The following is a 16,473-nucleotide window of genomic DNA, read 5'->3' as shown; positions in this document are numbered from 1 at the left end:
CAGCATAAAAGTAATCCATAAAACTCCAGTGGTTTAATCCATGTCTTCAGAAGAAATATGATAGGTGTGGGTGAGAAAAAGATCAATATTTAAGTCCTTTTTAGTATCAATCTACACTTTCACTTTTGTTTTTGGCAATTCACATTTTCGTGCATATCCCCACCTACTGGGCAAGAAGGAGAATTTATGGTAAAAAAAAAAATGACTTAAATAATGATCTGTTTCTCATCCACACATACCATATCGCTTCTGAAGACATTGATTTAACCTCTGGAGTCGTATGAATTACTTTTATGCTGCCTTTGTGCTTTTTGGAGCTTCAACATTTTGGTACCCATTCAAAGACCCAGACCTACAGAGCTGAAATATTCTTCTAAAAATCTACGTTTGTGTTCTGCTGAAGAAAGTCATACACATCTGGGATGGCATGAGTAAATTATGAAAGAATTTTCATTTTTGGGTGAACTATCCCTTTAATGGTTGACTTTAGAGTTATAGAGATATAATTGCAATTCCTTTGCGCATTCTATTGGTAATAATGTATATTGTATGTTTTACAAATATGTATTATATAATTATTAATTATAATAACTATAACAATGTATTATTATAATCCATTATGAATTAAATGATTAGTATTAATATGGATTAATATTCACAAATATTTATTGTAAAAAAATTTCACATTCAAATCTACAAGCTCTCGACTTTTACCTCCATAATATTACAGCTAAAAACTTACTGGAATACCAATTGCCTTCTCTTGTTGTGAAAACAATTTAATGAAAAAATTACAGCTGATTTTGATCATCAAATATTTTGTTTATTGCATAAGTCATGGCATGATATTATTGGATAATTGGTACTCATTAATACTGAGCTACATGAATCTATGGTCAGATTGGCATTGCTTAGCTCTTCTGGATAGTAGGGAAGCCGCTGTAGACAGAGGTCCAGTAATAAACAAAGCGAGTTCTCAGCATCTGCTTCACACTGTCTTTGTTCATCTTGTGATTGATCTCCAGGAACTGATGGCCAGTGCTAGTGAACTGGGGCCAGGCCACAGGCACATTTGACTCACCTTTGTTGGGGTCACTGTGATGGAGAGAGAACAAGAGAGAGTGCAAAATCCCTTTTAAGGAAAGCCATTGTCATTTGACTTAAATCATTATACTGAGTTAGAAGAAAGTAAAAAATTGCACATCTTTAACATTTAAGTGTAAAATAATCTACAGTATAATCAGAATCTCCCTGTTCAAATAGCCAAAGTCATTAGCAAGTAGTATAAGGAAACTGGTCTTTCATTTGGAGCATTACCCAGTTCTGGCAAAGTTGGTCCAGTAGGCAATCATGTATTTGGAGACATCACGATGGCGAGGAAAGTAGCCCAGCGGAGTGGTAAAGGGCTTCCCAAATACATACTGCAGGTCATCAGCGTGATCAGCACCCATCCAGGTGGGGAAGACAGGTATGCGAGAGGACTCAGAAAACAGGTAGGAGTAGGTTTTTCCAGTACTGATGGGAAAAAGACAGACAGTGTTTAAGATAGACAAGAGCTAAGACATACCATTAGAAGGAACAGGCCTGGTGTGACCTCTTGAATGGACTAATCTAAATAGTTATAACTTGCTGGCCAGCTGAAACTAGTTAAAGTTAACTTGTTAAAGGTGAAGTGTGGCTACATCCAAACAGCCAGGGACAGACAGCCGCATTTACCTACAGGTGGGAGACTCGAAATGTCCTGTTCATACAACAGTTTACAGTAGCGGCTTTAATAATGTCTGTATAAATGAATAACTGAAGTCAACAGTGCTGGGTGTAATCTGATTACAAGTAGTGTAATGCAGTACATTTTAAATTACTGTAATCAGATTAGTTACTGATTTATAAAAAGTAAAGTAATTAGTAATTTGATTACTTTTTCAGTAACGTAATCAGGAAAGTAATCTGAATACACTTTGTAGAGAAGTAATGAGTACTATGATGGATTACGTTTATGAGTAACATACCCAACAAAAGTCAAGTCTGTATACTAACATCTGTAACAATATATTTGTATTTTCTTTGTGACCAAAGAAATACAAAAGACATCCATTACACCGGAAAATGTTATCAAAATCAACACAATGTTATTTAATAAACGAGTCCAATCATGGTAAGGTTAATGCATCAAATCTTAATTAACTGACAGCTGCTTTGAAGATGGGCTCAACTTACGTGGCAAGATCAGCGTGCAGATACAAGGCTGCTTGTGTTGGCACCAGGAAGATGAAGTCCGTCTCAGCCTCCACAACCGTTTTCTTAATGTCCTTATCACTAGGCCCATTACCCCAGCTGATGGTGTACTCTTCGAAAGTCGCAGCACCAGCCTCTGGTCCCTTATCTTGGGTGAGGGCATTCAAGAGACTCCTGACAGCCGATCTGTTATGGATAAATTTCAGTTTGTTGAAATCATGTTCTTGTTGTTTTCCTGTGTGGACCCCATGAAATGGCATGACGAGCACTTGTCCCTTTTTTTAAAATAGCCAATAGCCTTTAGACTTGACAAAAGTCAAACATGATTTGCAATTTTTAGTCTGCCAATAAATTCTCCTCCCTGCCCAGTAGGTGGTGATATGCATGAATAATACAAATCACCAAAAACAAAAGAATGTGAAAGTAGAGATTTATAGTAAAAAAGGACTTAAATATTGATCTGTTTCTCACCCACAGCTATCATATTGCTTCTGAAGACATGGATTACACCACTGGGGTCTTATGGTTTACTTTTATGCTGCATTTGTATGGTTTTTGGACCTTCAAAGTTCTGGTTACCATTCACGTGTATTTTATGGACCTATAGAGCTGAGATATTCTTCTAATAATCTTCGTTTGTGTTTTGCAGAAGAAAGTCATGCACATCTGGGATGGGATGAGGGTGAGTAAATGATGAGATAATTTTCATTTTTGGGTGAACTACCCCTTGAACCCAGAATATTCCTTTAACTAAAACTGCGTGAAAATTTCTACGACGCAAAAACTTAATGAGGTAAACCAGAGGTGTGACATTGCTCTCTCTCTCTCTCTCTCTCTCTCTATATATATATATATATATATATATATATATATATATATATATTTTTTTTATTATTTTTTTTCTCCCCAATTTGGAATGCCCAATTCCCAATGCGCTCTACATCCTTGGGGTGGCATAGTGACTCGCCTCAATCCAAGTGGCAGAGGACAAATCTCAGTTGACTTCACGTCTGAGACCTCAATCCGTGCATCTTATCACATGGCTTGTTGAGTGCATTACCGCGGAGACATAGGGCATGTGGAGGCCCATGCTATTCTCCGTGGCATCCATGCACAACTCACCACGTGCCCCACCAAGAGCAAGAACCACACACGAGGAGGTTACCCCATGTGACTCTATCCTCCCTAGCAACCGGGCCAATTTTGTTGCTTAGGAGACCTGGCTGGAGTCACTCAGCATGCCCTGGATTCGAACTCCTGACTCCAGGGGTGGTAGTCAGCGTCAATACTCGCTGAGCTACCCAGGCCCCCCATATACTGTGTATATTTTATAATCCCGCTTATACCATGGTCACTTACCAGAATTGATTAGTTACAAGCATTTTTTTGCAGTGCACACTTTGACTGGAAAAACAAAAAATAACGGTTAATTTGACCTAAGGGTCATTAGATCTACAGACATCATTTTTATTCATTGTCATTTTCACATAAATGTGGAAAAACCGACATTACAAACGTGGCAGTGACAGTAAAAGTAGCACTTGCTGTATAAGGGGAAAATCATTAAAAACACTCTGGAACCTGCAGATTTTGACCTCTGAGACATTGGTATGGTATCAATCAAGGCTGCACGATTGATGAATGAATCACTGTTTTAAAAGTACCGGCTCATAAGAGTAATTTAGTCATGAATTGGACTAAACCAGTCACTGTGTTTGTTGAGTACAGCCAGCAAACACAACGCAAAAGAAAGGCACACTGTTTTGGTGTTATTTCACGGTGCACGGTTTTTATGTCACCACGTTCAATTCAGACTGCAATCTCATAACTTGTGTAAAATATAATTTCTTTAGTGATGCATGTAGTTCACCAGTGGAGCAAAGGAAAATAGAAAGATGCTATTTTCATAACTAACACTGGGGTAAAAAGATTTGATTTTTTTGTTTGTTTGTTTTTTATGCCCAATTTCAATAGCTACTTAGATTTTTTTTTTTTTTTTTACCAGCTCCTCTCCTTTGATTATTCATAAAGGTATATAAAACACCACTTCTGAAGCTGTATTGAATTATAATGACAAGTCATGAATGTCGCTGCATGTCATTTGCTTTGTATGGTCATGTATTCAGCCACACATGTTTGGAATTAAGCAATGTTGCATTCACAATGCATGTAAATGCGAACTGCTCCGTGGAAATCAAGCAAACTAAACTTAGAGCACCTCCTGAGATGGTCTGAGATCATTTGCAGCATTCTCATGGCCGATACTGTTCTTGCAGTTTGCAAACTATTTTCAGATCACTGAAACGGCAGAAAAGGTGAGCACTCTGCATGCGCGTGTTCCATGAGAAGCGCTGCGCTTATGGGCGGCAGAGCGCTTCTGAATACATGACGAATCAGACACACGCAACAACGGCTTTTCTTTGTCTGTTCTTCAAAATATAATCAAGTGTGTTTTTTCAAACATGCGTCTTTTTGTCTGACAGCATTTCTTGTCACATGCCACTCCAAGATTTGTATAAGTCGCCCACCATTAAATAACCCACCACTGCGCATAAAATATCCACATCTGGCAGGTTGGTGGGTGCTAATTTTACTCTGAACAAAAGGGAAAACACGGAATTTATTAATTTCATTAACCAGAGGTTACATCACAAATACACACACAATTAGTTAAAGGGAATCAAGCAATAATATTCACAAGAAAAAGAAAGAACCGCTCGCTCTTTTGCTGCAGTTTTAAGCCCAAAGTATACTTCGCCTGTCCGCGTTCCACAACGGTCAGCGCGCACAGTCCGCGTGACGTAATTTTCGTCATCAAGTGTCCGCGCAGTGTCCACGTGCAGCCAGATTTTACTGTGCGCAAGATTGACTGCTGAGATAGAAGAGTCCACTAGGAGATAATACGCACAGTTGGGATGTACTGTCAAGCAGTATTCGAAGAACATATCCTTCTCCATCGTTTTGTTGTTGCTCTTGCTTCCTCTAATGGAGCCGCAGTTTTTCTTCTTCTTTATCCTTTAGAGCGGATGTCCTGGAAATGACACGACTCGGTGCTGCCCTCTAACGTCTGGTAGCGTATAACAAAGCAATTGTACTGCGCATGTGTCGAATGCGTCCATTCCCGCTCACCCGCGTGAGGTATACTTTCAAAGCTGAGCGCGAGACCGAACGGAACGCGCAAAGTGAAGTATGCCCGGGCTTTTAGCCTCAATAAACCATCTAAAACCGAACATAAACACTAAGGAACTGAAACCTGCTTAAAAATAATAATAGATCAATGGGGCAGAAACAATGCAACAGTTATTACATCTAATATTTATCTTTGGACCTGCACATGTTGTCATTACATGAGAGAAACTTCACTGTGGGAATGTGTGGCCATGGAACTTGTGTCACCCACAGACATGTGTGGCATACACTGATACACGTGACTCTGCAAGCGCTGAATGTCCCGCCTAATTAAATGAAATTCCACTGATCATGCAAGCTATAACATAGCTACATGCAACACCACAAATTTAAATGTTTATCTGTTCTGCTGTTGCTAATAAAATAATAGTAGGCATACATCTTACCCAAGTTACAGGCTAAATCAACGTGAATGTTTTCAAACATATTTATTTTTTCCGCAAATCATCCCGTGGGCCAGAGATGATTCCGTGGCAGGCCAGATCCGATTCTAGAACCACATTATTTCAAACTGTACACCTATGGCACCGCAATTCAGGGTAACTCTGCAAAACATCCTCTGGAGCAGGGTTTTATAAATCAGGGTTAAAACAGCTGCTAACCCTCTTTCAAAATTGCTTTACCAAGGCATTCAAAAGATGACAACCTAGGGTTATGCACCGTGTGAAAAGCCCTAAATTTCAATATGCCCCTGAGTGCAGGATAAGTCATCGCACATTGCAAGAGAAAGTTTTGGTCCATTTTCCCAGAAGAGTAAGTCTGTACATTTTAAATGTGTATATCTGCTTTAAGTTAATTTAGTCAGCGTTTAGTAGTATACTAGCATGTAGATTACCTCAAAACTAACAGACATGGACTACAAACTACAAAACTACAATTCTGATTTCATGGGGTCTTTAAAAAGGTCAAACTTTTAAAAATGATTGTAGACCATGTACTTTAATGTGGCACACTTACACAGGGGTGGTTACCAAAGCATTGTTTATAGAGGGGATGTCGAGGGTGGCAAAGATGTGGCCGTCCATGTTGTTGACTCCAGCGATGTAGTCAATCTCAGCAGCATTGTGGAAAAGGTTTCCAGGATCATCGGGGATGAAGTCACCATCAATGACAGGAGACAGAGCCAGATTGTGTACAATGGGTTCTGGAGAAGGATTTCAGATTTGTTAACTTTCATTGATACAATGAATGTGAATGGGGATTGAGGCAAACATCTTTATAAGGGTTTGGAGCAACATGAGGTTGTGTACAGTAAATGATAATTTCCCTTTTAAAGTCCCACATAAAGCCTTGAATTATGTTCAATTATGTGAGATTTTTTTTTTTTTTTTTTTTTACCAGAGGGAGAGGAGCTCAGGTGCACACTCCCAGCAAGTGTTAGAGCCTTTGGATCTGTCATCTTCAGGCAGGACACCATACCATCATCAGTGGGACATCCCACCTTCTTTGCGATCTAAAGGTGCACAAAATATATTTATCTACAGTACACTACCAGTCAAAAGTTTGGACACACATGTTCCGAATAATCTTTAAAAAGACATTTTGATTTAAAAATGTATGCATAAATGCCTTAAATTAGTTCTGTAGCTTTATAAAAAGAAGAAAAAAAGGATCATTTGGACCAGATATTGAATAAAAAGCTGCCAACAATTACTCATTTTGACAGATCAATAACAGTGTACCTGTATCTGAAATGATTTTTGTTTTCGCTTTTTTTAAACAAACAAACAAACAAACAAAAGGGAAACAGAAAATGAAACTAAACTCCTTTTCTTCATAGACAAATGTAAGATGGAGTTTAATCCTGTTGAGATCTCTATTCATTGATTTTTAACAATCCAATATTAAAATGGAAGAAATGCCAAGCTGTTTGTGAAACCAAACAGGTGACTTCACTAAGTAAACATGGTCTAGCAAATCAAGGACAGTATAGTGTTTTGCAAAAAGGCTGGAAATGAGAGCAACCATCCTACTGAGTTTAGTTCTAAGCAACAGTTGTTAGCAGGGTGGGAAATTATCACCCACCACCAGCTGAACTAAATTTGGGTGCTTTTTCACAGTGATGGGTAATTTTGCCTTATTTGCAAACTGCAAGTCTAAAATGAGCTTTTGACAAGAAATACTGCAGTTTATTTAGTAAGAACTGTACTGTACACAATGTACTAAGATTGTTGAATTACAGTGTGCACAAACCTTGGCACACACATTTCTGCATGTCACCACCATACAGTATGCAGTGTTTTTAAAAAAAAGTTGGATATAATGTGTTACCTTATCGGTAACAATTTCTATGAAGCCCATTTTTATAATGCATTGTAAAGTCATTATAAATGCATTATAATGCATTTATAACATCTCATAATACACCTTAATATGTTATAACTTCTCATAAATAATTGTAACTCCAGTTATAAAACATTATAATACTTAACCTATTCATATAGTTATACCTAAAAGAGTGTAATGCATTATAACACAATAAACATAAAATTTTATCCTCAAAAGTTGTAATGTACATAGTATTAGGTATTGTAAAAGTGCTGTCTACAAAAGCAGCACAGTGTCAACAGTCATAAAGATTGCCGTGATCATATATCATCATAAGTGGTCTTGACTTGCTTTAAGTAAAGTTACAAAAGCAATGTCTTCTTATATAGTCATAACATGAATTTGTAAAAAAAAAAAAAAAAAAAAAAAAACATTTGTAAAGCTAAGGTGAAAACAAATGTAATATCTTATTATATTGTAAAACCACGTAAAAATATCTTATGGGTGTTACTGAAATGTACCTAATATAAATATATATTATATAGTATTATAATTCGGGATGGCGCTGTTTTGGCGCATGAGGGGGACCTACACAATGTTAGGCAGGTGGTTTTAATATTTCATGTACAACAGTAAAGAGAAGACTCAGGGGTGCAGGCCAAATGGGAAGAATTGCAAAGAAAAAAATCACTTTTGAAACAGAAAAACAAAAAGAAAAGGTTAGAGTGGGCAAAGAAACACAGACATTGGACAACAGATAATTGGAAAAGAGTGTTATGGATCTTAACCCCATTGAGCATTTGTGGGATCAGCTAGACTGTAAGGTGCGTGAGAAGTGCCCGACAAGACAGCCACATCTATGGCAAGTGCTACAGGAAGCGTGGGGTGAAATGTCACCTGAGTATCTGGACAAACTGACAGCTAGAATGCCAAGGATCTGCAAAGCTGTCATTGCTGCACGTGGAGGATTTTTTAATGAGAACTCTTTGAAGTAGTATAAGAAGTTCTGAACATTTTTTTCAAATTGCAATAGTAAATTTTCATGTTATTAATGTCCTGACTATACATTGTGATCAGATGAATGCCACTTTGGTGAATAAAAGTACCAATTTCTTTCCATAAGTACAAAATCTGTACATTATTCCAAACATTTGGCCGCCAGTGTAAAATAGATTTAATACATTAGAACTTCTATAGATACAATTTTATGTTGGTCGTGTGAATAGGTAAATATTATAATGCATTATAATTGTGGTTACAATTATTCATAAGAAGTTACAATATATTATATGAGACTTTAAGAATGCATTATAATACATTTATAATGCCTTTACAATGCATTATATACATGGGCTTCATAGACTGTTACCGAAAATGAATATGCAGCTCACCTCCTCAGCATATGCTCGTGGGTTTCTGTTCACAGCCCAAGGACAGAGAGCAACGCCGCTCTGAGAGATAGCTCTGCGGATCAAACCCTTGTTTTTAGGGGAAATTATCTGTGTAGGATGTGACACACATAAATACTCATTAATATGTAATGCACAAGCAAAAATAAAATAAGCAGGTGATTACTGCATGTTTTTAGAAGAGAAACAGCTTATGCAGCACCTGGAAGTTCACGCTAGCTGCCCCAGCTGACTCGCCAAAGACAGTAATGTTGTTTGGATCGCCACCAAAAGCCTTGATGTTTCTGTGTACCCAAGCAATACCAGCATGCTGGTCCCACAAGCCATAGTTTCCTATGAGCCAAGGCATGCTCATGTCATTTTATCAATAAATCCATCCATCCATCTATCCATAAATACATAAAGTACATACCACATACATACTGTACACAGCAGTGTCTAAAAGTCTGAAACCACTTGAAAATGCTTCTATTTTGCATTATATTCTAATTAAATACAAGCAAGTAAAAGTAATAATGATTAATTAAAAGTAATTTTTTATTACATTTTTATTAAAAAAAAATCCATATTCTTACACTTTATGTTAACACTTTAAAATAAGGTTGTATATATCAACATTAGTTAACTAATTAATATGAACAAACATCAAACAGAACTTATTAATCATGGTTAATGTTAATTTCAACATATACTACTAATCAGTGTTGGATAAATTACTCAAAATAAGTAATCCACTACAAATTACTAATTACATCTCTTAAATGTAATCAAATTAATTTACTGATTACTTCATCTAAAAAGTAATAACATTACCAATTATTTTAAGTTACATTCTAAATCACTTTTCCTAGAAGGTTTTTTTGCATGTAAAATGGCTAGAAATAGCATTTTAGCTTAGCGTAAAGCAGACAATTTACACAAGGTTTATTTCTATTTCTTCTGCTCCAAACTTACTTCAAACTTACTTCTCTGTCTGCTCGTATGAATGTAACACATCATAAGAAAGTGTTTCACCGCTGTTCAAATGCACTTTGGATCGCATCATTTATATGTATAAATGTTTTCCATCTGAAAGGACTAAATATTAAATGAAACAAGTGACAGTAAAATGCAAAGTAATCTCTTCAGTAATCAAAATACTTTTTGAACGTAACTGTATTCTAATTACCAATGATTTAAATTGTAACTGTAGTGGAATACAGTTACTTATATTTTGTATTTTAAATACATAATCCTGTTACATGTATTCCTTTACTCCCCAACCCTGTTAATGGATTATGAACTAACATGAACTAAGAATAATACTAGTTAATAATAATAGTACATTTAGAAATGACCAGTAACCAAGATTAATAAATGCTGTAAAATGTATTGTTCATTGTTAGTTCATGATACCTAATGCATTAACTGTTTAATGTTAAAGAATAGAACCCTACAGGTGCATCTCAATAAATTAGAATGTTGTGGAAAAGTTCATTTATTTCAGTAATTCAACTCAAATTGTGGAACTCGTGTATTAAATAAATTAAATGTACACAGACTGAAGTAGTTTAAGTCTTTGGTTCTTTTAATTGTGATGATTTTGGCTCACATTTAACAAAAACCCACCAATTCACTATCTCAAAAAATTAGAATATGGTGACATGCCAATCAGCTAATCAACTCAAAACACCTGCAAAGGTTTCCTGAGCCTTCAAAATGGTCTCTCAGTTTGGTTCACTAGGTTACACAATCATGGGGAAGACTGCTGATCTGACAGTTGTCCAGAAGACAATCATTGACACCCTTCACAAGGAGGGTAAGCTACAAACATTCATTGCCAAAGAAGCTGGCTGTTCACAGAGTGCTGTATCCAAGCATGTTAACAGAAAGTTGAGTGGAAGGAAAAAGTGTGGAAGAAAAAGATGCACAACCAACCGAGAGAACCGCAGCCTTATGAGGATTGTCAAGCAAAATCGATTCAAGAATTTGGGTGAACTTCACAAGGAATGGACTGAGGCTGGGGTCAAGGCATCAAGAGCCACCACACACAGACGTGTCAAGGAATTTGGCTACAGTTGTCGTATTCCTCTTGTTAAGCCACTCCTGAACCACAGACAACGTCAGAGGCGTCTTACCTGGGCTAAGGAGAAGAAGAACTGGACTGTTGCCCAGTGGTCCAAAGTCCTCTTTCAGATGAGAGCAAGTTTTGTATTTCATTTGGAAACCAAGGTCCTAGAGTCTGGAGGAAGGGTGGAGAAGCTCATAGCCCAAGTTGCTTGAAGTCCAGTGTTAAGTTTCCACAGTCTGTGATGATTTGGGGTGCAATGTCATCTGCTGGTGTTGGTCCATTGTGTTTTTTGTCCATTGGAGTACTTCATGCTTCCTTCTGCTGACCAGCTTTTTAAAGATGCTGATTTCATTTTCCAGCAGGATTTGGCACCTGCCCACACTGCCAAAAGCACCAAAAGTTGGTTAAATGACCATGGTGTTGGTGTGCTTGACTGGCCAGCAAACTCACCAGACCTGAACCCCATAGAGAATCTATGGGGTATTGTCAAGAGGAAAATGAGAAACAAGAGACCAAAAAATGCAGATAAGCTGAAGGCCACTGTCAAAGAAACCTGGGTTTCCATACCACCTCAGCAGTGCCACAAACTGATCACCTCCATGCCACGCCGAATTGAGGCAGTAATTAAAGCAAAAGGAGCCCCTACCAAGTATTGAGTACATATACAGTAAATGAACATACTTTCCAGAAGGCCAACAATTCACTAAAAATGTTTTTTTTTATTGGTCTTATGATGTATTCTAATTTTTTGAGATAGTGAATTGGTGGGTTTTTGTTAAATATGAGCCAAAATCATCACAATTAAAAGAACCAAAGACTTAAACTACTTCAGTCTGTGTGCATTGAATTTATTTAATACACGAGTTTCACAATTTGAGTTAAATTACTGAAATAAATGAACTTTTCCACGACATTCTAATTTATTGAGATGCACCTGTATTGTAAAGTGTTACCAACTTTGTTTGTTTCAAGGTTTTCTATGTGGAATTTAAATGTGGTCTCAGACTTTTGGACCCCTGTATATATTTCTAACTTATTTCTTTTTCATAGTGTGATATTTAATGTGAGGGGTTTTTTTAAATTAAAATGCAATCAATAAAATTATTGGATTCTTACCAGGAATGCCAGAATCTCCGCTGCTGAGGAATCCGAGGGTTCCAAGACGGTAGTTCAAAGTCACCACGATGACATTTCCTCTGTCTGCAATCTCTTCCCCACTGTACAGGTAGTTATTCAGGAAGTTGGCACCCTGAGCACCACCCATCAGGAAGGCACCACCATAGATGAACACCATAACAGGCAGATTGGTAGACACTGCATAAGAGCATAAGGATTAGATATTAATGGTCACATGAAGTCAAAACTGGAGTTTTGCGGCTATAAAAGGTTGTGGAATAGTTTAACACTGTCCATCAGGTCCTCTACCTCTATAAATGTTTAAAACCGCCTTAAGACGCACTGGTTCTCTGTAGCCTTTGCAACATCATAATGGCCATTGTGTGCTGAACAGACCCAATTGTATATTTCTCTGTGTTTTTAGGCATTTTTATGTAAATTACCTAGTTTTTATTTATTCTTATGTAATTTAGCTTTGTCTCGTTTATTGGTTTATATAATAGTTTTAAAAGTTCTTTTGTGCATTAACTGCATTGAATGTCAGGCATATTTCTACGACAGTGTCATGCTCCTTTTATATGCATCGAAAATGTGGCTCTCGTCAGAATAGGTAGGTTCCGTTAAATTATAGAGAATGTACAGTAAGTATTATTAATAATTGTTATCTGCTGACACACAACTCATGGCTAGTTTTAACAATGATTGTATCGGCATGCACTTCACTTCTACCAGTCCATTTAGATTTTAAAAAATGTAAGTTATTGAAACGTAAAAATTAAAACAAAAAATATTTTGAAATTCAAATTACACTTTAAACGAAACTAAAATATAATCAAAATAACGAAGCAGTCAAAAAAATAATACCAAATCCAAACATTTTACACTCTCTAACTTCTTCCACAAGCCCTTTTTGCAGTGCCTTAAAAATCACTCTACGACAACAGGTGGAAAAACACCAATATCATAATACAATTGTAAATATAAACATAATAATTGAAAATAAACTATGACCTAAAGATAGTTTAACACAAATCTCATAAATATTTGTTTCATAAAACGCTACAACAGTGATCGTCAAGGACATAATTTGATGTTCCACTGTATTTTCAGAGTTTGGACATTAATTATATTACTTTTATTACTTTATTACCACCTGCTGGTGGAATCTCCAAACTGCAAATGCAGGAACTGAGTTTAGACTTTGTGCTGAAAACAGACCTGCTTTTGAAACGTCTTAGCGCAATTACCTATTTCTCAGGAAAATAACAAATTGCACTTTGCACCACTTTAATTAACATACAATACACCCACAGTTTGTGCACATACACCCATAGATAGCGTAAACACTCCCACCTATGCCCACTTGTGCTTTGTGCTGGCACAAAAATTGTGTTTGGATTTAGAGCTCTTACAAAAATTGGATAAGGCGCACTCACGAAAATAGAGCCCCAAGTCTGTTAGTATTGAGGCCATCAGTATATTATGATTGAAAAGTTGACCAAATTAACTTTTAGCAGATATACACATTTATTCTGTGACTTAAACAGCTGTTTATGATTTAAAAAGGGATATGGCCTTGAATAAAAAATAAATAAATGAAAATACGCAAAAAGAAACAAAATAAATAGGTTTTTTGTTTTTGTTTTTGTGAAGTAGTCTGTGTTACCAGTTCTGCCCTGAGGGACCCATATGTTGAGGTAGAGACAGTCCTCACTGCCCTTGATGTCATTCTGGCGTAGAGTCACCTGCAAACATCTCTTCCTGTAATCTGTGGCTTTCAGAACACCTGTACAGGTAGAGCCAGTGATACATTAGTTTAGACATCAGGACATACAGAAAGAATGATTAGACCCTAATATGTGCCTGACATGGTCTACCAAGAGGAAACTTTTATTGTAAAGATCTGTTATGTTTCATCCTTCTATCAACTTTTTCCTCGGATGTTTATCCTGAAATTCCTTAAAAAATAAAAATAGAAATAAATGGCTGACACAGTAAGAGTATAGAGCTATAAAATGAATGTGAACAATGATGTTGAGAATAATTTGATCTTGGATGAATTTGATGAGAAATCTTTTAGTTCATATTTGAGACATATGTGAGATTAGGGGCCTTTGAGGCAGGAATTTAAGCAAAAGTCTCAATTTTCTCTCTATTTAACCTCATTAAATAGAGCGAATTGCATATAACTTTATTGCTTTCTTAAAGAAACAATTGAGAGATCTAATTTATGATTTTCCTATGGGTTGAACAACCAGATGTTTCATGACAGACACACATACGCACCATCCCATCCTGGGTGAGGAACAGGCTTCTGAAATCTGCCAGGTGGTGCGGCAAAGGGGATTCCCTTGAATACGTCCATGTAGCGGAAGAGTCCAACACCACTGTTCTTTCCCTGCACCATCCCTCCCTCTGTGTACACAACCCCCAACTGCAATATGTGCACAGTTAAATTGATATTTTAAAATTGAACAGATCATTTCCACTGACATAGAATTCATCCAATTTCACAGCTTGATAAATATGTTGTACTGACTTGGATAAAAAGTCAGTTTTTCTGTTAAGCATTACTAAATGAAAAAACTACCTCTATTGCATTATTCTGTAACAAGGAAAGATGTTTTCCCTTTAAATTTTTTTGACATAAAAAACAAATGCTGATATATGGCAACATCTTACCATAGCGGGATGAATATTACAGTTTAATATATTAATAAATACATTTTTGACTTACAGAGGCTGAATTTGCTGTACCCAGGAAGAGGGCAACAGTGGTCAAAATTCCCAGCACTGCCTTCATCATGTAGCGGACACAGGTGTAGAACTGAGGTGAGTTCTCTCTGCTTTTATAAACAGCCCAGATATCATATCTCGCTCTGAAGGTGTGCAAAGCTATATATAGCTTTCACCCAAAAGAACACAGCAGATGTAAATGGTCACCATGTGTGCTGTTGTTTGAAACTCTCACGGAAGATTTGTGTGGTGTTCATTAGAAATGGACAGAAACACACAGACACAAACACAGATGTTTCTATTAGAGATAGATACTGATGTTAATTTCATTAGTGCCATCTTGCAGTATTATGCAACTTTTAAACTTGTGACCATTTGAAATATGGTTTATGCCAGTGTAAGGTTTTGTGTGCAACCCATTATTCACTCCCCATCTTGTTGTTCCAAAGCCGTTTGAAATTTTAAAAAAATGTAATAACTCCCTTCAACAGTTTGCTTTTTATGAAGAATATACAGTTATAGACATTTCTGGAATCAAGAGTTTTAAGGAAATATCTTATAATCAGTGGAGTCAATTTACCAAAAGCCAAGGTATGTCAAATTCCGATGATGTCATCCAATCTTACTTCATCACGTGACAGCATCAAATCAAGTCCCAAATATTTTAATTAATTCCTGAAACTATCATCCTCAAATATCAAATTGAAGCACCTATTTACACACTATATGACTCATTCAAATACATAGGCTACTTTTACTGTACCTACTGAAGCCTTACGGCTAACTGAAATGCAAGCAGATGTAAAACAATAATGTTAAGAAAATAAGGGGGCAACCAATAATCCTCTCAGTCCGAACTATCCTTTGTAGTCTTCTGATGTCTGATTTTGTAGCTGTACCAAACCAGACAGTTATTGAAGTGCGAGGACAGACTCAGTGACCGCTGAGTAGAACTGTATCAGCAGCGCCTGTGGCAGGTTGAACTTCCTCAGCTGGCGAAGGAAGTACAACATCTGCTGGGCCTTTTTCACAATGGAGTCAATGTGGGTCTCCCACTTCAGGTCCTGTGAGATGGTAGTGCCCAGGAACCTGAATGACTCCACTGCTGCCACAGTGCTGTTTAAAATGGTGAGGGGGGTCAGTGTTGGGGTGTTCCTCCTAAAGTCCACAATCATCTCCACTGTTTTGAGCGTGTTCAGCTCAAGGTTGTTTTGACTGCACCAGACAGCCAGCTGTTCAACCTCCCTTCTGTATGCAGACTCATCGTCATCTCGGATGAGTCCGATGACAGTAGTGTCATCTGCAAACTTCAGGAGCTTGACAGAGGGGTCCTTGGCGATGCAGTCATTGGTGTAGAGGGAGAAGAGTAGTAGGGAGAGCACACATCCCTGGGGGGCACCAGTGCTGATTGAACAGGTGCTGGAAGTGAGTTTCCCGTCTCACAAGCTGCTGCCTGTCTGTCAGAAAGCT

At 37.2% G+C, this 16,473-nt stretch overlaps 2 protein-coding genes across 2 annotated transcripts in view; one reads left to right on the top strand and one right to left on the bottom strand.

Annotated features, from left to right (window-relative positions):
• Nucleotides 1-16,473, top strand: part of LOC127428617 (transcription factor TFIIIB component B'' homolog) — a 169,498-nt gene that overhangs the window by 110,789 nt on the left and 42,236 nt on the right. The gene's annotated exons all lie outside the window — the stretch shown is intronic.
• LOC127428620 (bile salt-activated lipase-like) lies at nt 802-15,142 on the bottom strand. The gene is made up of 11 exons (XM_051677077.1): nt 15,005-15,142; nt 14,554-14,701; nt 13,934-14,053; nt 12,268-12,465; nt 9,304-9,434; nt 9,084-9,191; nt 6,763-6,877; nt 6,382-6,568; nt 2,218-2,421; nt 1,318-1,515; nt 802-1,095 (listed from the first exon to the last, which is right to left on the bottom strand). The coding sequence occupies exons 1-11, from the start codon at nt 15,071-15,073 to the stop codon at nt 912-914; spliced, it is 1,662 nt and encodes a 553-aa protein (XP_051533037.1). The 5' UTR covers nt 15,074-15,142; the 3' UTR covers nt 802-911.

Source organism: Myxocyprinus asiaticus, chromosome 38, assembly GCF_019703515.2.
Source record: "Myxocyprinus asiaticus isolate MX2 ecotype Aquarium Trade chromosome 38, UBuf_Myxa_2, whole genome shotgun sequence".
NCBI lineage: Eukaryota > Metazoa > Chordata > Actinopteri > Cypriniformes > Catostomidae > Myxocyprinus > Myxocyprinus asiaticus.
This window is presented reverse-complemented; position numbering and strand designations above follow the sequence as displayed.